This window comes from Haemaphysalis longicornis, unplaced genomic scaffold, assembly GCF_048455015.1.
Source record: "Haemaphysalis longicornis isolate Haplotype H1 unplaced genomic scaffold, Haemaphysalis longicornis Haplotype H1 scaffold_9, whole genome shotgun sequence".
NCBI lineage: Eukaryota > Metazoa > Arthropoda > Arachnida > Ixodida > Ixodidae > Haemaphysalis > Haemaphysalis longicornis.
Genome location: NW_027526460.1, coordinates 22,453,740 through 22,476,344, shown reverse-complemented (window position 1 = coordinate 22,476,344; position 22,605 = coordinate 22,453,740). Strand labels below are relative to the sequence as shown.

The following is a 22,605-nucleotide window of genomic DNA, read 5'->3' as shown; positions in this document are numbered from 1 at the left end:
CTGGGCCTCTCGAGCCCGCCTACAGTCGTCATTCCACCACGGCCTCCGCTGGTTGCGCGGGGCACCAGAGACGTGGGGAATGGACTTTTCGGCGGCGTCGAGGATGTGCGCCGTGAGGAGTTGGGTAGCTTCTTCAACGTGTAGGTGTCCTATGGATGTGTGGTGTAGTTTGGATGTCTCTGTAAATGTATTCCAGTTAGCTCGTGCTTCATTGAACCTATTATGGGAAGATGAACTGCTTGGGCTTTTATCTATATATGTAAGTGAGGTGGGGACGCGGTCACTGCCATATGGGCCAGTTCCCACACCCCACTCGAGAAGAGGAAAGAGAACTGCGGAGCCAATCGCCAAGTCAAGACATGAGTATGTGTTGTGTCCTATGTTATGGTATGTAGGCTGTTTACTGTTGAAAAGGCATGCTCCTGAAGATGTAAGGAATTTCTCTATGAGGCGACCTCGGGCATCCGTGCGAGAAGAGCCCCAAAGAGTGTTGTGAGCATTAAGGTCGCCTGTCAGGATGTATGGTTCGGGCAGCTGGTCAACCAGCGCCTCGAAGTCAGAGCTTAAAAGTGAAACATCAGGAGGAATGTATATGGAGCATACCGTTATCAACCTACTAAATATTATCGTTCGAATTGCCACAGCCTCCAGGATAGTGTTCAAGGTGACAGGGTGGCATGCTAAGGATTTGCGGGCGATTATGGCCACACCGCCAGAAGAGTGTGTGCAGCCAACCCTGTCCTTTCTGTATACCAGGTAACTATTCAAGAAATTTGTGTTCGTGGAATTCAGGTGTGTTTCCTGAACACACATTACACTTGGCTGATTAGCATGCAGAATCTCATAGACGTCGTCAAGATTATTTAGAAGGCCTCTGCAGTTCCATTGAACGATATTTTCTCTTCCCATTATTATGTATTAGAGCTACTGGAGTGTGACTATTTATGTAGGGTCTTTCGGGGCTTGGACTCTTGGACGGGGTTTCTTTACCTCCTCTGGAGGTTTAGATGGGGGGACCCGTTCCTTCCGCTGCGAAGCAGACAGGAAGGGTCCCACATCCAAGTCATCATCTGATTTGGAAGGGGTACCCGGCGTACCGGACCCCCCGGACCTGGCACCCTTTGCGGTGCCCTTCGTTTTGGCCACGACCGCCGAGGGCGTCAGGAGCGCCCCGGGTGGCACAGGCGGTGCGGCGGAGGTGGGAACTGCTGCGGTTTCGTCCAGCTCCATCTCCTCCGGGCCCTCGCATGTGCTTCGGGCCGGTGGAGAGGAGGAAACAGAGGGTGCAGCAGCATCCCCAACGGACGTGGATGCCACCACAGCCGCTGCTGACTTAGCAGGCGGTGCGGTGGCGGGTTGGGCTGCCAGAGGCAACCCAGGGGGGGGCGGGGGCGGGACCAAGTCCGACTCGCGGTACTGGGTCCCCGCCGAAACAAGACGCCGCTCCGCCCCCCGGCGAGCTGCGTCGGCGTACCTCCCCAGGGGGAAAGAGGCGAACCTCTTCCGCGCCTCTGGGAAGGTGATGTTCTCTGTTACCTTGACATTAATTATCTGTTTCTCCTGCTTAAACGTTTCACATTTTCGCGAGTACGCTGCATGGGATCCCTGGCAGTTGGCACAGTTGAAGGTTTCGGATTCACAATTTTCTGAGGGATGGTCATGCTGACCGCACTTAGCGCAGGTAAGTCGGCCACGGCAAGAGTTTGTGCCATGCCCGAACCGTTGGCACTTGAAACAGCGCCGTGGGTTCGGGATGTACGGGCGGACATTGCAATGTATATACCCGGCATTTATAGATTCTGGAAGGATGGATCTATCGAAGGTCAGGATAATGTGTTTAGTGGCTATTTGTTTGTCATCGCGGCGTATGAATATGCGCTTTACAGCCGTGACGCCCTGATCCCTTAAGCCTTCCAAAAGGTCGGCATCGGTTTCAGAAATGAGATCTGCCTCAGAGATCACACCCTGAGAGCTGTTGAGGCTGCGGTGGGGTGTGACCTTGATCTCCAGATCTGCCATGCGGGTTTGTTTCAGGAGGATTGCGGACTGCTGCTGAGTTTTTACTTGAACTAGTACTTCGCCTGTTCGTAGTTTTTTTGCCCCGAAAAATTTGCCAATGATTCCTTCAAGGAACTTGGAGACATTGGAGACAAGGAATACAGGCTGGGAGGAGACGGGTTTCGATTTATCTACTGATTCAAGGACCAAAAACCGGGGATAGTTGTCAGGTTTCGGAGTGTTGATGGTTGGTAGGGATGGAAAAGAAACTTCGGTGCGGCCCCTTTTCGGGGGCCGATCACGTTTGGGGGGGGGGGGTTTGAATTATCCATATGGCATAGAAAAAAGCAGGGAGACGGGGGTACTTTCTCCTTTGACCTTACCCTGGTAGTCAAAGAGGTCCCGGAGCTCCCTGCCTGGTAGACAGACAGGGAGCCCATCGGCCGGAGCTTGACCAAGGCTCCGACGGCCACCGTTTACGGCTTCTACCCTTCACCTTTAAACACGTCGCCACGGTTGGACACGGCTTATGTTGGGAGCTCGGGGTCCGCGGTGTCGCTGCTCACCGTCACCATGAATACTCGAGGTGCCCCGTGCGGGGCGCACGCACGCATAATCTGCCGCGTTTATTTACCTGTTAACGGAAACACATCACATCTGTCTTTTTTATGAAAACAAAATTGCAGAATAACTGCCATGTTCAAATTATTTCGGAAGGGTGATGTACGCTGCAGCCATAGGAAAGGGCGCTTCGCGCAATTTGTTTGGCGGAGACGTCATGCGAAGTCATTGTTTTGAAATCTTACGAGAGGTGTGACGACAGTATAAACCTGGCATAATGCAATACCCAGACTACTGACGCAACGGTGTTACCATTCCGTCAGCAGTTAATTGACGTGGGCCAACGTCACAGAACGACATTGTCGGAAATGGAAAACGTGTTTCGCTATTTTCTGTGACAGGCTTGCTGCCGACGACGATACGTTTTTACAAGACGGCGCAGTTTCAAAATTTTACCCCTAACTACTTGTCGCTGTAAAATAACGACAAGAAGTTTAATGCAGCCTCTGCATACAACAAAGAGCTGGGCAAGACGTCTTGAAAACTTCCCTAAACAACAACCTACGACACCCAAGCGATCGCGAAACCGTTAGCTTTGTATTTCTCACATGGGCCTGCAGAAGACAGCCGAATACAAAGAACCCAGCATGAGAGCGAGCACGCGCGATGCCGAAGGCAGGATAATGAAAGCAGCACCGCGACGCTTAAAGTCGTGCGGACGAAACGGCTCCGGGGAAAAAAAAGCTAGGCCCGAGCAGGCACACGGCAAAGAGAGGAAAAAGCGAAGTGAACAACAGGGGCGACAAAGACGAAGAGCTATCGCCTCTGGTGAATGTCTAATGAGTGTCATGCAGCGACCAGTTACAATAAATTATTGAGAAAACAAATTTATTAGCGATAAGCAGCACGGAGATTGGAAAGAAAGAAAAAAAGACTTTAAAAAATTGCCATGAATATATTTTTTCCTCGCGAGGTGGCTAAGCAGAGGGCTGGCTGCAACATATTGGCAGAAGCTCCGCAGGAAAAACAAGTAGAAAAATGTTGGGCACGCGAGAGAAACAGCAAGGAAAAACAGTGTTTTCGCACAGAGAAGATACATAAAGTGCCTTTTCTTCTCGTTTCACGAAGCTGCCCAGCGGCGAAACGGCTGGGTGTTTTGTTCCTGTTCTCCAGGTTAAAGGTTGAGTTTCGATTCAGCTCCAGTCCAGCTGGCGTTCCAAAATATAACGGTTCGGGACAGTATGTATGGTTTCAATGGGCCCCTAAAAGTGTTATTATAAAATTATAAAAAAGAATGCTTTTATTTCTAATTAACGTGAAAAGATAGAAAGACAAATGCATTATCACAACGAAGAGTGACAAGGCAGTCAGAACAACGACTCTACATTAGGGATATCCAGTGAACACGTTCCGTATCTGTACAGTAACAAGGATACAAATACCGGTGTGTTCGCCCTATTGCAAATAAGTACATGCCTGATATACGAAGAACACTAAAAGAGCGCCTTGGCACAGGGTGAGCGCAGGAGAATTGTGCTTGGTGCCTAAATACCCTTGGTCTCGCAGCACAACCTTTAGCGCTGATAACACCCGGTCTCCACTGACCGGGGTGGCACGTACACCAAAAGCTAATGCAGCCAATTTGTAGAGCTCCGGGTAGCCCTCAAGTTTTTAGTACCAATAACTGAATACATTAGCGCCCCTTAGACAGCTGCGGCTGCACCACGGGCATTTTGTGTAAATAAGTGAATAAGAGTCGAGAACATGGTTGTACACTGAGGCTGTTCTCCAGCATCAACTTTTTTCTCCTTCATAGCCCCGCCAGGCTGAATTCAGCCTCTCTAGTTGTTGCACTCCAAATATACATTACTCCTTTACTGTATTGCGCGCCACGAGCCCGATGGAAAGCTTGCTTCAATATCTTCTTATCTTGTTGGGGCTTTCACAGCCGGAAGGTTAATTACCCAATTCCGTAAAATCCAGGCAATTCATCGCCTTTGGGGGAGGGCGGGCGAGTCTTTTCACGTGTAGGGAACTTTGTTTGCACGGGGTGCCCTATTTTGGAGTGGGCTGACGAGAGGTGGTGATTCGCGGAAATCATCGCGACACATAACGTCGATATGATCAGCGGACATATTAATGAAAACGCAGCTAACCTCTTTGGTTTCTCACCAACAAGTACTAACTGGGTAGCACACCGTTAAAAAGGATACCGTAAGGCAGGGATGTGCCCAATGTATATACACACACCGGTGCGGGTCCGCAGAAATACCGTAAAGAAAACAGGCCAAGGCGGCAGACGTATTCCCACGTGTTTTTACTGACGCGTTTTTCAGATAAAACGAAGGTCCGCTGCCGCAGTCGCGAAGGAGGTGCTTCGAGATCTATTCAACAGCCACAGATAAATTTAAATTAAGACTCTGAAGAAAAATAGTCTACATTATGCTGGTGTAATGGGGAATCACGGGTAAAGGAAAAGTGCTTTCGTTGGCTGTCACCCTGCAGAATGTCAATAAATTTGGACAGTACGGTCGCTTGGCGCCTACGAAGGCTTACAGGGTAATGGTGATATTGTGGGCCGCGCTTCCGGTGAGTATTCGCCGTCGTAAATGTAGGAGGATAAAAACAGGCAAACGAGACTGAGGGACGGCTCTAAATTACGAGAAGTTCGAAGAAAACGTTCTTTCTATTCAAATACTTACGATTACAAAAGCGGAGCGTAACGGGCCATTTCTCCGTGATGCACGCCAAAAGGGTAAGTTCGGAATCCTCGTTGCTCTTCGATCACTCCACCAAAGGCCAGGAATTGCGGCGGGCAGAATTTGTCGGGCGCGCCATTTGAATTGGGCGGTATAGAACAATGAAGGTCATGTTGGAGGGCAGAGCCGGTATTGATCGCTCAATTACCTTACAAAGTCTGCGTCAGCATCCGACTTCCCCTTTAAAAGAGAGTTTGTTTGCATTTTGGCATCAGTGGGGGTCCGTTACGTTGTTTTGATCTTTCCTGAGATGTGATACTTCGCAATCACAATCAAAATCTTCTAGGTTCGACGCATGCCTCTTTCTTTCTCTTTCTCTTTCTCTTTCTGTGGTAGGAGCACAAGCGCCGGTGTTTTATGTTGAGAGCTTACATAGTGCAAAAGTTTCCGAGGAGAGTTCTGGATAAAACTTCGTAATGTATTGCTACAAAAAAAAAAATTTGGCAGTACGTATTTTGTTTTTCACTAGCTTCGTTAAATTGTTTATTTTTTAATGAAACTAAGGAATACATGACTGTTTGTTGGACTTTCTGAGCCTTTTTATTTTACGTTTAATATGCATTTTCTCCCGTGTAATGCATAGGTTATGTTTTTTCATTACCTTTGCAACAGGGGGAACAGATGTTTCATGCAGTAAATAATCTGTTCTTTAAATTTTAGCCAGGCATCGTCGATACTGCAATGTTCTTCCGAGCAAAAATGGGTAAGGTGGGTGCTTATAGCTGCATCATTACACGTATTGAAGGCGGGTACGAGCTTAGTAGGGCCATGCACACGGCTAGGCGGTGGTACAGGGAGACTGGAGACGACTATTTTGTGGTCAGACAACCCTTGAAGTACATGAACGGTAACATTGTTCTCCGGAAAGTGGCCACTGGTAAAGATGAGATCTCAGACGGAATTACAGCCGTCATGCACTCTGGTGGGAGTGGTGACATTTTGGGTAAGGTTAAACGTAAACAGGAAGTCAACCAATAGGTTATTGATAGCACTACCCGTGTTCAACGAGCTCCAGTTAATATCGGGTAGGTTAAAGTCTCCAGCCACCACTGTCTTGGAACCAGCCATGTGGTGGTGCATATAATCAAACAACCCTTCTAGGTTTGCCAATTCGGCGGTAGGCGGCCTGTGCACACACCCGAAAATAGGGGCGTACGGCTCAAGTTTCACCGCGCGCATGCAGCGCCGTTTCCTCCCCTGGCGGCCTTTGCTCCCATTTCATTGCCGCACACGGGGTGCGCTCTTCCGCAGATTCGCTTGGAGTACGCTGCTTGCTGCTTCGCCGTGATGAAAACTAGCGCGCCTAAGAGGAAAAGGCAGGGCTCTAAATATTGTTGTGTTGTTGGGTGCCACAACAGCGTCGCAAACGCGAAGGGAAAAGAGCCCATCGTCAAGTTCTATTCGTTTCCCGGCAAGCGGTACGAGACAGACCGCCGAGAAGCCTGGATTAGGGCTGTGCGGCGGAAAACGTGAGTGACCGTTTCTCTGCCTTTCTCCTGTCATTCAGTAGCTGAACTGCACTAAATTACCTTACTTTCTAATAGCTCTGATGACTCCCCGTGGCTCCCCCCAAAAAACACACGAATATGCAGCAGGCACTTCGTGAACAATGCAAAGAGCGAGAGCCAGGCCAGCGCAGCCTACCGGCCGACTCTGTTTCCGGATGTTTACAAAAAGCGGCGGGTAAGCGGTGAGAGACACGAAAGGTAAGATGAAGGGTAGAATCAGCCAGATTTCGCACTGACTTATACTCGCCCTGCTTTTACCGCAGGTGGGCAAAGCGGAATCGATCAGCTGCTAGAAATTTGACGTCGCCTCATCCGCCCGAGGAATCCTCACCCGTGGACGTGCCGTCGAACGCGTCGGAGGCCCAACGCGTCGAACGCGTCGAAGAATGCAACGCTGCTAGCATGAAACTAATCAGCTTTCACTCGGTTTAACACTAGAAATATGAGGAGGATAAGTTATCAAGTTCACGAAACCAGGGTATGTCAAGAAAGCGGGTTCGGTTCCCGGCCGCGGCGGCCGCTTTTATGACGCAGGCGAAAAGCAAAAACGCTCATGTGTTCGAGATTTCGGCACACGTTAAAGATCCTCAGGTAGTCAAAATTAATCCGGAACCCTGCACTACGGCGCGCCTCGTCGTCTGAGTAGCGTCGGCGCGTTAAATCTCATAATCAATCAATCACGAAACCACGGTGAAAAGACGAATCGAGCGAATGCATTCCTAATCAAAATACCTGGGAACAGGTCCGCGATGGTCTTGTTCACGTCCCGCTTGGGTTTTTTCGACGGTTTTCCCCACTGGTGGGGTCTGCTTGTGCAGGTATCGTCAGTTGCCTCATTCACGTAGGCGCACACAGCCGCGGCATGCTTACAGCGGCCGATTATTCCCGCCTTGCAAGAGCACGTCCCGGAGGCTACGGACCGTGTGTGAGCGTAGATCTGCATGCGAAAAGTCAATTTAGTATCACCACCTTTGTGTACTTAGCCTCTGAGCGCGAATACATTCGACAAGAGCGGTAGAAAGAACACAAAAAAGAGAAAGAGCGTTTACCTTCAGACGCACATCGTAGACGACGTTGTCTTGCACTTGTGAAACGCACTTGGCGTTCAGCTGATGCTCGTCTGCTTGTATTATCTCCTCCACCACGAACACATGTTTCACGAGTAGCTTTCCTTTCTTCAGGGTCGCCTCCCTAAAACATAGCTCACAGTTTTCGAGAGGAAGGAAGCCGCAGTAGAATGCCAACGTGTTAGTCGCCATTGAAAACCAGCAGCGGCCGCACGGCAGCCCGGTGCGCGTACGGCAATCTAGGGCGGTTCTCCGCCGCGCGCAGCGCTGCTAGTATCGCTCCGGCGCGCCACCTGGCCCAGCCGTACGCCCCTATAGCGCATCCATCGTTCAGGCGAATCTTGACCCACAAAGCTTCGACATTTGGCACATCAGGCATAACCGAGAAAGCCACATCTTTTTTAAGAACAAGTGCTGCACCCCCGCCCCTAGACTGCTTTACGCACAATAACAACACCTGGTAAAACGATTTCACGGTCGTGAATGTTACTGTTCAACCACGTTTCCATAATAGCGGCGATGTCGGGAGAGAGTGCTAACAACAAAACTTCAAGTTGGTCAACTTTATTTACGATGCTGCGCGCATTGATCATGAGGAGGGTCTCGATTGATTGATTTATTGAGTGTTCGGTTTTTAACGCACCGACGCAACAGAGGCGATGAGGCGTGCCGTAGTGCGGTCTCGATTGATTGATTTATTGAGTGTTCGGTTTTTAACGCACCGACGCAACAGAGGCGATGAGGCAGAGACGCAACAGTGCGGTCTCGATTGATTGATTTATTGAGTGTTCGGTTTTTAATGCACCGACGCAACAGAGGCGATGAGGCGTGCCGTAGTGGAGGGCTCCGGATTAATTTTGACCAACTGGGGATCTTTAGCGTGCGCCGAAATCTCGTAGACACGGGCGTTTTTGCTTCTCGCCTCCATGGGGAAAGCGGCCGCCGCGGCTGGGAATCGAACCCGCGACCTCGTGCTCAGCAGCGCAAAGCCTTACTGAGCCACCGCGGCGGGTGCTGTCTCGATTTTCTTTAGTTCGTGTCCATAGCTTTTTTTCGAATGCCGCGGACAGTTTTTGAGTAGACCTCAGTAATAGAATATTCTGAGCCTTTACGCTTTCTACACTGTTTGAGGATAGCGGTTTTATCATGATAGTCAAGCAATTTTAAAATTATGGGCCGGTGTTTGGCTTCTTCGTGCTGGTGTACTCGGACGAGGCGGTGGATACGTCCAATGCATGATGTATTTACTTCCAAGATATCCTGAAAGATTTCTGTTGTGACTTTTCCACGCAAAATGTCTTCACACTCGTTTTGCTCTTCTTTTACGCCATAGATAATAAGGTTAGATCGTCGGCTTTTATTGTCTAGATCTTTGAATATTCTAGTAATCACCGGGAGTTTGTGTTCCAATTAAGCTATTTTCTGCACGCAGTCGGTCACTTTTTTTTTCGAGACGCGCACTTTTTTGTAGTTTCTTGTCAATCGCAATTAACTTTGCATTACTTATACCTTTTTCTTTCTTGATTACATTTATGTACTCCGCAATCTTTTTAAGCTCTTCCATGATTTGGTCGCTATCGGGCGCCGGGTTGGCTTCAACATCTCCGCTAACTAGTAACAAGAAACGCAACGAAACACGTAGGCTACAAAGCAGCTTAGCGGGAGGCCGTGGGTATGGCAGAAAAAACAAGCAAACATCGTCGCTTCGAAAAAATTTTCCGCTGGGTTTTCTCGCCTGGGAAATCTTCAAGGTGGCATTGCCTCCATGCCCACTGCCGAGCGGTCCCTGGGAGGCTCCTTTTATACTGTCCGAACTTGATGCCGGTGTCGATAAAAGCGTCCCGCCGCGAGCACTGCCGAAGGAATCCCCGCTGCACAAGATCGGCTGGCCAGGCAGGTCCGCTCTTGCGTAGCTGGAGACGAGAAGCAGTGGCTGTTGCGCATCGCACGTTGTAGATAGCGGCAATCCAAGCAATACCTGGACGACAAACAGAAGAGGGTTCAGTCTCTGTAACAAAGCACTAGAGCCGAACTATGTTCTGACTGAAAAGAGTAAACGTTATGCAGGAAGACTCACAGTAAAATTAGCGGGCGCGCTTATTGGAACTTCCGGTGATCTGCGCATAAGCTGCCTGTAATGCTCTGCTACCTCGCCCATCACCACTTGACCAGCGCTCTGGATAGCACCTTCCAAAGCTCATTCCGCTCTCTCGCCATCGCCAGGAGCATTCCCATCGGCACAATCACCTCTCAAGGCGGCCCTTATTGCACAGAAAGCCGCGGCAGGCTCTGTCTAGCGATGCTGTTTTCCTTTGCCGGCTCACGCTCTTCCCTAGAGAAAGACAGAGAAAAAAACTTTTATTGAGCGTTAGGGTTAGGTAGGCGTGGTGGCCGCCGTTTGGAGGTCGGTGGCGACAATGGCAGCTCGTTCCACCAAGACGATCTGAGCCCCCGGGTAGGAGCTACCTAGCGTACTCTCCCATTGCTCGTCCCGAGTGAATAAATGGAGGGGATTGGAAGGGCAGCCCCACATTGAGTGGGAAAGTGTGGCGCGCTCGCAACATGTGGGACAATGAGGTGAGGGGTAAGCAGACCTTTCCGTGGTCATGTTTTCAGTGGCCTGGAACTTTTGGCGGTAGCCGCGTGCTAATACCAGACCCGCCGGTTCGGTCGTCTACCAACACAATGCGCCATGAATGCCTCGGGTACCGGGAACAATCAATCAGACAGAGAGTGGCCAAGATAGAAAATGACCAGAAACCAAACCGCACGGTGTCGTAATTGAGCATTTTCGATCTTATTGAAACATATTCGTTCAGTGAAGTCAACCTAAAGCCAACCACAAGAGAAGAGATGAAATATTTCTGGCGCCTTTTTGCGACAAAGATACCACTGCAGAGGGCTGATCTAGCAGTGTTTTGAAGGATTTAGTTTGTCATTTAATAGCCTCATAAATTGCCTTGAGACATTGCCTGAGCTTGAACTCAATACTGCCTTTCGTAAAGAGGTGTATTTCGTGCATAACATTTGTCATAAACATAATCAGGGTTATTAACATCTCATTTCCCCGTAGTGTGCATTTCACTGCTCCCATTGTTAGTTATTGTGTATTTTTATAACTACCACTCAGCTCGTGGTACCAATTTGCCAAGCAAACCAAGTTGATAGTCTACACTCTTACAAATCTCCGCAAGTGGGCGTACCCCCACTATCACTCCAGAACGACCAATCGTCGTGACCAAATTGGCAAATTTGACCAGTGACGTGGTCCAGCATACCATTCGAGCAAAAAATAGTTTTTTGCGCCGTGACAATAGTGCAAGGAGCGGATCGGCGCTGTTATAACAGCGCAGCAACTATTTTTTGCTCTAATCGCATGCCGGGCCTCGTCATTGGTCAAGTTTGTCCATTTGGTCACGATGACTGGTCGTTCTAGAGTGATGTGTGGAACCCCATCTGCGGAGATTTGTAACAGTGCATGATGTGCCTTTCGTTTTCTTCTTCTTTTCGTTTTACTGGAAAGCAGTATATGCTAACCCCCCAGGTTTTCATTCCGGTGTCATCGATTTACTCGGCGCTGCTCCGAGGCTCCTCCTCACCCCCGCTGACACCTCTTTCACAACTATTTCCCCCTCGCCTCCACCGATTCCCGTTTGGCGAATCGCGCAGTCGGCAGCTAACGGCGGTAGTGCGGTTATCAGACGATTGCGAAACAAAGAGAAGCCCGGATGGACGTAAAAAATGCACTGATAATTGCTACACTTCCTAATATGAAATCTATGCACAGCGCGAGCTGCAGTTTTCTCGGTCACGGCGCATTTCTGCTACGTCTTAGGAAGTGTTCGCGTGATCAGCGAACGTACGGCAGCGGCCGCTACTCTGCTGCTACCTCGCAGTGCGCCGCCGCCGAATCATGTTGCAAATCGTGTTTGAACCTCCCGCGCAAATGTCACGTGGTTCGGATTAGCCCCGCACAAGGGAGCAGCGAGCATGTTGTTCCGTATCGTGTTTGAACCTCCGGAGCAAACGTCACGTGGTTTTGATTAAGCATCTGGGGAAAGTGTCAAGGGGATGGCACTCCTTCATGGCGACGCATGAGACATGTATGAGGGAAAGGCAGTGATAGAGATGACGCCGTAGCCGCACGTGTAGTACTGCACTTCACCATTAGCTAGACGCTCCTCTCCGTTTTCTTTCTTTCTTCGCTGCTGCGTTCGCTCACTAGGTGACGCGGACAAAAGACGCCGCTCCCTCGACGCCCAGGTAACGGCTGCCAAAGGGCCGCCGCGCTACAGCGACCGAAACCCGACGTCGCCGTTTCTGCTCCAATTCAATTCTACAAGTAGCTGCGAATCCGTCCCGGTAGAAGAGAAACTTCCCAAGTTGGGGCGCCGGCTCGAGCCCATATTTTTTTTTTCATCTTCGAACGCCTTCCGAACGACATTTTCGCCGGTGTTTTTCACCCCCAAGTAAGCGCCATCAACCGGTTGCCCGTTTATGCGTGCACCGTTTGCGGGTATAAAAAAGGGGGCGTGCAAGCGCAGCTAGGCTTGATGCCGCTACCGATGAACAGCCGCTTGTGCTGCTGGGAGATTTAGATGTCGAAATTACATGACTGAATGCAGTTGGTCGGCTGTCCTCCTTAATCGAGTGGTTCGGGTGTGGGTTGATGTAGTGCACAGACATCTTACACACACAGTAAGATGCATACGGGGGGGGGGGGAGGGAAACGGACAGCCATATGTTTGTACGCGAGCATAGAGCTGAAGGTTTGCCACGTTTTAAATCGTTATGGGTCGGATGCATGCCGTTCGTTTGGAGGAATACCAAGAATTGAAGCGTTGGCTCGAACAGAAGCGCGAATTCATGCACGTAACTCGTAGTCGTTCCGAACTTAATTACACATACACTCTAATGTCAATTTGCCTTTCACTAGTACAATCATACCGATACCTGGGAATTCCGTTAACAACAAACCTAACCTGGTCCGAACACATACTAAAACTCGTTGCCGAAGCATCCCAAGCGCTTGGTTACATTAGAAGAAACCTTTCACTATCGCCTCCAACCATACGCAAAATGGCATACGACACCTTCATCCGAACAAAGCTAGAATACGCATCTGCTATTTGGAACCCTCATCAGTCGTACCTAATAGACGCCATCGAATCAGTTCAGAACCGCGCAGCCCGCTTCATCACTTCTAAATATGACTGGCATCTCAGCGTCACCGACATAAAAGCATCCCTCTCCCTCCCCTCTCTGACAATTAGACGTGAAATCGGACAGATATGCTTCTTCCACAAACTGTATGATCACTTTCACCATCTCCGTACTTCCCTCTTGCTCACACCGTCCCGTTACTCACGCCGTCTGTTCAATTCCATGAGCATACAACGATTGCATGGTTCATCTAACGCATTCAATATGTCATTCCTACCACGTGCCATCGAAGAATGGAACAAGCTGCCAGACTCTCTTGTCCGAGAACGCAATCCGACGAAATTCAAAGAATTATTGTTATCTCACCTTAGACTTTAATTTTATATAATCCCCAAGACTTGCCGCTGCTGCCTTTTTTAGTTTATTATTATTTTGGTTGTTGTTAAATTCTGTAATTAGATTTGTTGTTGCATAAATTGTCTTGTAGCACATATGCACTACTGATGACTCTGCCCCCACCCCCCTTATGTAATACCCCTCTGGGGTCCTTAAGGGTTTAATAAATGATGATGATGATGAAAGCTTGATTGATTTGATTGATTGTAGGGCTTAACGCGCCGACGCAACGCTGGCGATGAGGCGCGCCGTAGTGGAGGGCTCCGGATTAATTTTGACCACCTGGGGATCTTTATCGTGCGCCGAAATCTCGTACACACGGGCGTTTTTGCTTTTCGCCTCCATCAGAAAAGCGGCCGCCGCGGCCGGGAATCGAACCCGCGACCTCGTGCTCAGCAGCGCAACGCCTTAGCCACTGAGCCACCGCGGGGGGTGAAGGCAGCAGACGACACGCGGTCACCCCGAAGACGGGTGGCGCTGTTAGGGTGCACAGGGAGTTTCTGCAGCGGCGGACTAGTGTTGTCTCTCTAAGTCTGAATCACATAGTACATGAAAGCTGCTGGCGCCACCGTTACCACATCAAGTTCAGCTTGTCGAGTAGCGGCGAATTCCTCCCGGGTGAACAGCAACTTGCCCGGTTGGAACGCTGGTGTGAACCAATATCACTTCTTTAGAGGACTTTCAGGGGATATTTTCGACGGCGTCTGTCACTTCTAAGCACGCGCACATGAACAGTTGCCGGTTTATGCATGCGCAGGTTTGTAGTGGAGAATCTATGGACGTAAAAAAATGGCAAGTGATGCAGATCGGTTGGCTGAGACGTGAAATGACGTCATTCTTTAAAGTTATTACGACACTTGCAGCAACAGTCTGAACCCGGCCTTAGGCTATGTTCAGACTACTGACGTAACGGCCATATTGTGCGATATGGACGCAAAACAGGGCGTTTCACGCAGTTCGGTTGGCTGAGACGTCAAATGAAGTCATTATTTAAAGATATTACGACAGTTGTGACAACAGCCTGAACCCAGCCTTACAGAAAGAGTAAGATGCTTGTGAAGCGGGGAGGACACAGGCAGTTCCATGTTTATCTGCAATAACAAAGCTTGGATCCTTCAGAGGTTCATTCAGCTAATTGGCCAGGAAGAATACTCAATCGCAAATTACTATAAACCGTGTTTTGTTTCGTGCACTCCATGGACTGTGTCAAGCTTTGCAGGTCATCCTTCTTCAGAGAGTGGAAGGGCGCTATTTTTTTTTCTTTTCATGCTCTCAGGGTTTCAGCTTGTTTGCACTTCTTTGCTGCCGACCGACGACGACCCAATTATTCCCGACCAATATGGCGCTTGCAGCTTCGCTGTAATAAAATAAGACAAAACAGAATAACTTTGACCAAACCTGGTCTTGAAATAATTATGTTGCTATTTATCGCAGACTAGTTGCTAATTTAGACTAATCACAGAACCAGGATCGTTTGACGGGCATAAAAGTGCCCTCTCTTCTCTTTTTGTCGACGCAAATTTTTTTTTCCCCTGAGCGTACTCCGCCACATTATACTGTCTGTTGAGCACCTTCCTGTGACTACACTTCCTAATTACATTTCCTAATTCTTTCATACTTCCTTAAAGATTACTCGTGTTAATTCTTTCGGGTGGCCTAGATGAATGCTTAATGAGGGTATTACCGAAGTCCTTCTCTGTCACCGCCAGTATCCCCTCTTTCTCTTCTTCTCCTCAATCTCAAGTTTCTACACCCCTTATATAACCCCCTTCCAGCGTCATATACGTGTTCGTGCAAGAAAACAATACGACGTGCGCAGCTTCCTTTTTTTTTGTCAGACTGTTCTCTCCCCAAGAAACCTGTAATGATGATCTAACGTCACTCTTCGGAGATAAAACATCGCGTAGGCAAAACGCCATTGAGACACGGAAAATTAGCTGAAATTGCATTGTAGAAATGTAGTCCAATCTTTCACCAGTAAATATTTAAGCGAAGCTTTGGTGTTTTCAGTGGTGGCGTCTGTAACGCGAAAATGTCCCGCAGAAAAGCCACCTTTCTCTGATGGTGATTATGAATGAGTGTGGGTGAAGTGAAAGAAAAAAAACGCTTCCTGTGGCCGGGATCTAACCTGCATACCCTCGCGTTATGAAGCTGGCGTCTATCCGACTGCTCCGTTTCAACATGGTTCAAACTCAGTTTAAACTCAGACGACAACGAAAAATCCTTCACGAGAAAGCTTCGCATTCAACCATCGTCATCGTTAGACAAAGGGGTGCATGATTTTTTTTTTTTTTTTTGCCAACACGCTCTTAGACATGGAGTTAGAGACACAGTTCAAAGAAATAGCGATGGACGGCGTGGGTCAACAGTTTGACTCGTGAGGGAGGAAACTTCATTAGCGCTGGGTCTTCCTCGATCCCGTGCAAGCTCCCGTATCTTGCCCGCTAAAAGCAAATGCGTGTCATCACTAACATCAACGGGCCATTACGCCTGCGAGCTCATGCCCTGCGCAATCGCGTTGTAACGAGCCACCATGGCGGGAAATTTGTGGCCTCGGAGAACGAAAAGAGGGACAATGCTGTCACGTAGGTCTGGCACCCGCCTGAACCAAAATGAGAAAAGGCAAACTACTAGCCAAAATGCCGCCCGTTGCTTGAGAATCGAGCTTTTGTTTGTATTCAGTGTGTTGCACCTTTGCGCGAGGGTAAACATTGTACGTTCTTCTCGAATGAAATGACCAGTAGTGACAAAAGAAGCGCAACGCGGGGGAAAAAATAAACAGACGGATATTTGATCCGACAATGCGAAAATTCGCAGCTCCCATATTATCCAACAGCATTGCGACGGCAATGCAGAATGTACAGAGACATTCTGACGGCATTGTGCTTGCGTCGTCGTGATGCTGTGTTACGTTAGGGTTGCGACGAGACTGCGTCTATTTCAGAGTTATTTGGGCTATTTTGTTGTACTAAGATTTTCGTGATTATATTGTGTTTGACATCACGTGTTTGTTGGATTATAATACGTCCTTCGTATGCCAGGTTTGGTTGTAGATCTCTGCATTCGGCTTCTATTTGTCTGCGCAGCAGTTGAGATTTCGGTCTCAAATACTTGGATCCTCAAACTCAAAATTAAGCCTGCCTGTTTTGTGGGATTACAGGGGAATTTTTTCCTTCTCTCTCTGACACGAGCGCGCATTCGCTTACCTGCATCTTCGCCGGCTAATTCCTATCCACGAGAGAGAGATATAATTTATTGTATGAAAAAGGTCAAGGGTCGGTTTCCTCAGTTTAAGACACCGTTGGAACATCCAGCCGTCTCAACGCGGTAGACCAGCCGAAGATGATCTTCGACGATACAGCTGGCCAGTTCTCCGTCCCCCTGTTGTACCGAGGAGTTAGATGTGGGGAAAATGTGGGGCTATGCTGGCACTCCTGCACCATATGATGCGAGCCACCGTAATATATTCTACAGCCCGCATGCGCTAGCACAACAAAGACACTTCCCTCGTGACGAAATATATGCGACAATTTCACAATCGCTGCTCTGCATTGCCATATCAATGGCGCTCCCAGCAACTCCTTCTAGCCGCTCACGCTGTTCTTGTTACCATAGCGACAGCGCCGGTCACGTAGTCGCTTCCGCAGTAGAGCCGCAGGCTTCACGATCAGGCAGGGGCGTACCACTTACGGCTGCGCTGTGAAACAAACTAGCCGCCAAGTTTGCTCGTTTTTCAGCGTACGTTTAGTGCTAGTAGGATGGCCGAACCGTGTTTTTTTAGTGGATCATCACTCTTGATCCTGCGACGTCTTCTCCTTTTTGGCGTAATAAAAATTAGGACGAATCCTGGCGATTTGAAATGTAATGACGACCAAGAATCACACGGCCGTCGAAGCATTACAAAACAGGGGGCAAATGTTGGTCGTCGAAGCTCCCGTCTTCTACCATTCAAAAATTTGGGCGGTGGAAAACGGCCGTAACTCTTAAATGTCAGGCACACTCTGGACGATACTGTGCGGACTTTGTAAATCCAGAAGTTGGTTGTTCTGGCGCTGTTTGGGCCACCCTACGAGGGACACAGAGTGAACATCCCATCACGAACTGCATTAAAGTCTTTTAGCTCTAAAACAGTAAACTAAGTGCGTCAATTATGGATCAAACGCAGTCGGGTGAGAGTAAGAGGCAGATAGGGACTGAAAAGGAGAGGCGAGAAAACCGTGCTGCTGACACGCATTCTCAATGGTCGCTCCGGGGTTGACGCTCACTTTGTCATCGTTCCATAAAATGATCGATTACGGCAGGGGGAGGCTATGGGACTTCCGGAAGTTTGGGACTGGGCGAAGCGTAAAGTTTTGACGCGCCGTCCCTGGTTAGAGAGTTGCTTTGTAAAAGCTTCATTGGGAGAAAGGGGTCGCTAAAAAGCTACTGGGGCAAATAATGGGTCGCAGCCTGTACTTCAGGCGAGCGTCACTTGTCGTCATGATGCAGAGGCCGAACAAGCGGTCAGGACGTTCAGTCCTTACGCTGGCGTTTGGATTCGGTCCAGCGTTCTTGTCCAAAGTGGTGATCACAAAAGTCATCTATTTATCTTTTTTATTCAGTAGCCGGCCAAGCCTCTCAGGCCGGATTCGTAAAGCAGTTCTGCTGCATCTGCGGTGTGGTACCGCGCAACTTTTCTTATCGTAGAAGGAGAGAGAGAGAGAGAGAGAGAGAGAGAGAGAGAGAGAGAGAGAGAGAGAGAGAGAGAGAGTACAAGGCTACATCAGAGCTCCGCGAATCTCGCTTATGATTGTAGAAAATGAGCGGTCGTACAATTGGCATGAGCTTCATCTTCTTCACCCTCGCGTCCTTATCCTTCGCGTCAAAAACGTTCGTAGGAGAGGCTTCGTAGACATTATGGGGCTATATACTAAAGCAGACGCCGTCCTTTTGAAAGCACGCACTCGATGCGGACATCGACGTTGCCGCCATCGAGACACTAAATGCGCTGCGAGTTTCGCGCGCAGTACCTCTGTGGAGGCATTGCGTAAAACCTGAGTAGCCGTCACTGGCCTTTCTCAATAATTTGAAGGAGTAAATTGGCAGGTACCAGACGAACAAAAAAGCGAGCGTTTGCTACAAGGCAGAAAAAGCCCACCTGATACCTACCTCTTCCCGAGTTTTTCGTCTGTTTGGCGCACGTTGCGCCAATGCATGTGTGAATGGGCTTCGAATTCTAGTATTCCTGATCCACATATGCGTTTGCTACTGGCAAGGATTCGGACACAAAGGGATGAGCCGATGTAATCGCTTTCGGCGCGAGGCTGTTCTTTCACGTTGCTTCTGATGTTCGCGGTCCGTAGAGTCGCATCTGAAGTACTTGAATCAAAGAAAAACCCATGGTCCTTGGGTTTGGGGAACACTGGTAATCACAACGAATAAAACGACCAGAATACCTCTGCGTGCGCTCAGAGATCCGAAAGTTTTATTCATGAAAAGCAAAAAAAAAAAAAAGATCCTGACCGATGGGAATCGGCAGAGGTAATGAGGCTGGATCAGCAGAAGCTACGTTTGTTGCACTTCTTTTTTGAATGTGTTCCCTACTTAACCCGATCACTTTTTTCGGCAACAAACGGCGCGGTCAGAAGAAGCACTGCGATTTTATGTTTACAATGTATGCATCTTTCTATACATTTTGGTTCTTTCTATTTCAAATTTTTCTTCCGCTCTCGCATTCCCTGCATCCCAACTGCTTTGGGCCCTCCTAATACTGCACGGTGGGAGCACACTGTCTCTGTGAAACCTCTTTGGCTAGACCTCTATCTTTTCCTTCTCATCCTCCTCCTCGTCGTCTCTCTCTTACACACACTTTTACTCCTCTCCCTCCTTATTGTTTCTATCGTTGTAGACTTTTAGCAGAAATGTTTTTTTCTGATGAGATTTCTTTGAGTGCCCAGACTTCGATCTTCTTCGCAGCGCGTGCTCGCAGTGCACCGTGGTCGTTTTCTTCCCAGCCGTAACGCGTCCCATCGGCGCCTGCGAACTATCGCGTATGAAGTCAAATGGCTCGCTGGTGCTCCGCGACTAATGCACGCTTGGAACGAGACGGGTGATAAAGTTGGAAAGGAACGCTGCTGGGCTGCAGCTTTACAGAAAGAAGGCTTTGTAGAGTGTCTTGTCAAGCTTGGATAAGCAAACAACTTCTTTCTCTTCTTTTGGTTTCTCGAAGGCTACGTCTCAAAATCCCAACAGACAACTGAGCCTGTGAGAGCTATTTCACCGTCAGGTTGTCCCGAAGGAAAACTTGACAGACAGAAGGTCAGCCGCCTAAAGAGGTACACTAAGAGATGATGATGGTGGCTATGAAATGCAAGGTTGAATTATCGTATAGAAAACCCATATTTGCGAGCTCTATATTTTTTGTGTGTATCTGTCAGCTGTAAGACGTTTCTTGTTCGGCGCTTCATTCAGCTACGTTTTTGGATACGCTGCAGTTTCCACATTGCCTTGAAAATAAAAAGTACGAAAGCTTTCACAACTTGCCTCACAAACCATCGTGGCTTAAATTTAAAGAAAACTGATCTCATTTGAGACAACATAAAAGCGCACAGTTATTTGAGTGAACGTTGGGTAATTAGAAAAAATAGATTGCTCATGCCATCAAATGAAAAGAAGCCATCGGATTAAGGTTGCGAAGCAATGTTCATCATCGCATGTCGGTTCATCACATATTCTAGTTCGTTTCAGTTGGGCGTAGCAAGTGTGCCCGTGAAGATAGGGTAAAAATTCAAAACACACACGCCCTTCATTTACCGGCCTTTCGTCGGACGCACATGGCAGCGTATCATTTACTTAAGTAAGAACAAGCGCATTGAGAGATGGGGAAGAACGTATGGTAAATAACCCGCACAGAAGACAAAGGAAGGGACTCGTAGCCGCTTATGCAGCTGTTTACGCTGGGTGCCTCTGATAGCGCCTGAAGGCGCCGTACGCTTGTACTTTTTTACTCCCATTGCCCAGAATGTAGTTGTTTTAGTGAACATCTTTTCCCGCTTGTTCGCTTCCCCCATTATTTTTTCCGGAATTTCGCACTGCAGTAATGCCTGGTTAACTCGAAGCAGTAAAAGCCTGGAAATATTTCGAGACAAGCGGATTTTCGAGATGAGCAAAGTAGCGCGAATTGCCATGAAGTATCGAGTTCTTTGCAAAAAAGGCGCTACTACTTAGCAGCTCTTCAACAGCAGCTTCCAATCTTGTTCTTTATAAAGGTTTTGTTGTTATTGTTGTAGTCCTTTATTAGGCGAGGGAAGGCCATGTGGCTAAAATAGGGGTAGGGGAAGGAGGGGAAGGGAGGAGTAGCCCAGTTAAAAAGGTGATGCGTCCATGAAGACGGCACAGGGGTTCCCTTCAGACCGCGGTTTTAAAGAAAAACAACATACAGGAGACGTTCACGGGGTGGGTTTTGTAGCACTGCAATATTACTTAGAAAAGAACTGCGAATGCTGGTCTGCTTTGCGGTTGCACTCAGGCCTAGTAAGAAATCCTCTAGCTGCTTCACGCATTGCATGAGCCGATCTTCCCCGACGCTGCACTCAACTTATTTCGCAGCAAGCGCAGCAAATTCCCCGTTTCGGCAGATGTCGGCACCTCTCGAGGAGGTTAGTCGTCATCGCCCCCGTCTTCGCCGTCCCATCCTTTTGTGGGTATTTCAACTATTTCGGCGTCCGTAACTTCTCCTGTCACTGTCACATACTGCTGTACCTCTGCGCATGTCTCTACCGTCACATGACGTGCCACAGGGTTGCGTGACGAAGTTGATATGCCTTTAGGCACAGACTTCACGTTTGGGGAAAACATCGGCTTTGTGATAGGCGCGGCTAAACGAGAAAAAAATCGAGGGACTTATGCGCTGCAGTATCGTGCGAATCTTGTGAAATGGTCCGCGGCGGCGAAATTTTCGTTCCCCTCTCAGTCAAGGTTTCTAGATGTCCGCCGCTTGACCCAAAAATACTTCGAAATAAAGGGCACCAAATACATGGGACGTATAGGAAATGGTTCGGTGCCGCGGAAAATTTTGACTTGGCCTATATTTCGAGATATCCGAGTTCGAGTTAACGAGGTATTCCTGTACGTGTGTAACTTACATGAACGCAGCTCCTAAGCAAGCTTTTAATATTCCCTGACGGGTTATAAAATCATCACTAGCCTGTATTGTTGACAGTTCATCAGGCAGTCGCTAAATATAAAACTAGTTTCCAGGATTACAGTCCTTAGGGCGACAAAGTGTTTGCTCCGTAGTATTCAAACAAGGTTAACCATGTCTTTACAGACTAAACTGCGCATCTAGACTAGTTATGATTCCGTGTAATAAAGCAAATTTGGGCAACTACGCCGACTTTATGAAAATTGACAGCCGCAGGACTCACGCTACATAGAAGAGGAAGAGATGTTGCTTGCATACCTTTACACCCGAGTGTTTGTTTGTTTATTTGAGCATTCCTAATACACCGAAATGCCGGGAAACGGGGACAAAAAGCTTGTCATGCGACAGCTTGACGAGGTCCCAGTACCCATGGCATACAGCAATGGCAGAAAATTTGTGTACACATGGAGAACAATCAACTAACATACAGATTTTTTTTTGCCTGAGGAACACAAAGCCAATTGATCAATCTAAACCTGAAGAAAAAGAGCATATAAAACGTTTTATCTCCTGGGTAACAAAAACCCATGCATGTGATTTACACAATGAAAACGACGCGTATAAAACGATAGAGATGCTTATTTCGTCGTCATTACAAATTTATGACAGCAATGAAAAACGAAATAAGACATGTAAATGTACTTTGCTAAGTACATCAGTCAATACTAAAGGAATTCACAACGCGTCAGATGAAGTTGTAGGCGGCCGATGAGGCGGTGCGGCAGGGCCTACATTTATTTAGAGTTGCGTGAGGACGACAACATGGGCCGAGAATCAGAGAGCAGCCCGTGGAGTGCGGCCGAGCAGCGCGGAGACCATGATGTTCTCTGGCGCGTGGCTCGTCCTGCGTGTCGTGGCCACGCGCTGCTGACGCTGGCGGCAGCGGCCAATGATGATGATGGTGGCTCTTGCTCTCGATGACGAAGTGGCCGCTACAAAGTCAAAAACATAAAAAAACGCCTAAATGATGC

General features: G+C 48.5%; 1 protein-coding gene across 1 annotated transcript; it reads left to right on the top strand.

The window, feature by feature from the left end:
• Nucleotides 1-6,605: 6,605 nt before the first annotated feature.
• On the top strand, nt 6,606-10,532 carry LOC144152556 (uncharacterized). The gene is made up of 5 exons (XM_077683853.1): nt 6,606-6,787; nt 6,863-7,024; nt 7,090-7,228; nt 9,909-9,945; nt 10,510-10,532. Exons 1-5 carry the CDS (start codon nt 6,606-6,608, stop codon nt 10,530-10,532), a joined length of 543 nt encoding a protein of 180 aa, XP_077539979.1.
• The last annotated feature ends 12,073 nt before the right edge of the window (nt 10,533-22,605 follow it).

What these genes read in the sequence shown, in the direction of transcription:
- LOC144152556 (XM_077683853.1), top strand. Translation starts at nt 6,606, where the DNA reads ATGAAAACTAGCGCGCCTAAGAGGAAAAGGCAGGGCTCTAAATATTGT. An exon ending in AGGGCTGTGCGGCGGAAAAC is followed by an intron (nt 6,788 to 6,862) that starts GTGAGTGACCGT and finishes ACTTTCTAATAG; the next exon opens with CTCTGATGACTCCCCGTGGC. An exon ending in AAGAATGCAACGCTGCTAGC is followed by an intron (nt 7,229 to 9,908) that starts ATGAAACTAATC and finishes AGTCTCTGTAAC; the next exon opens with AAAGCACTAGAGCCGAACTA.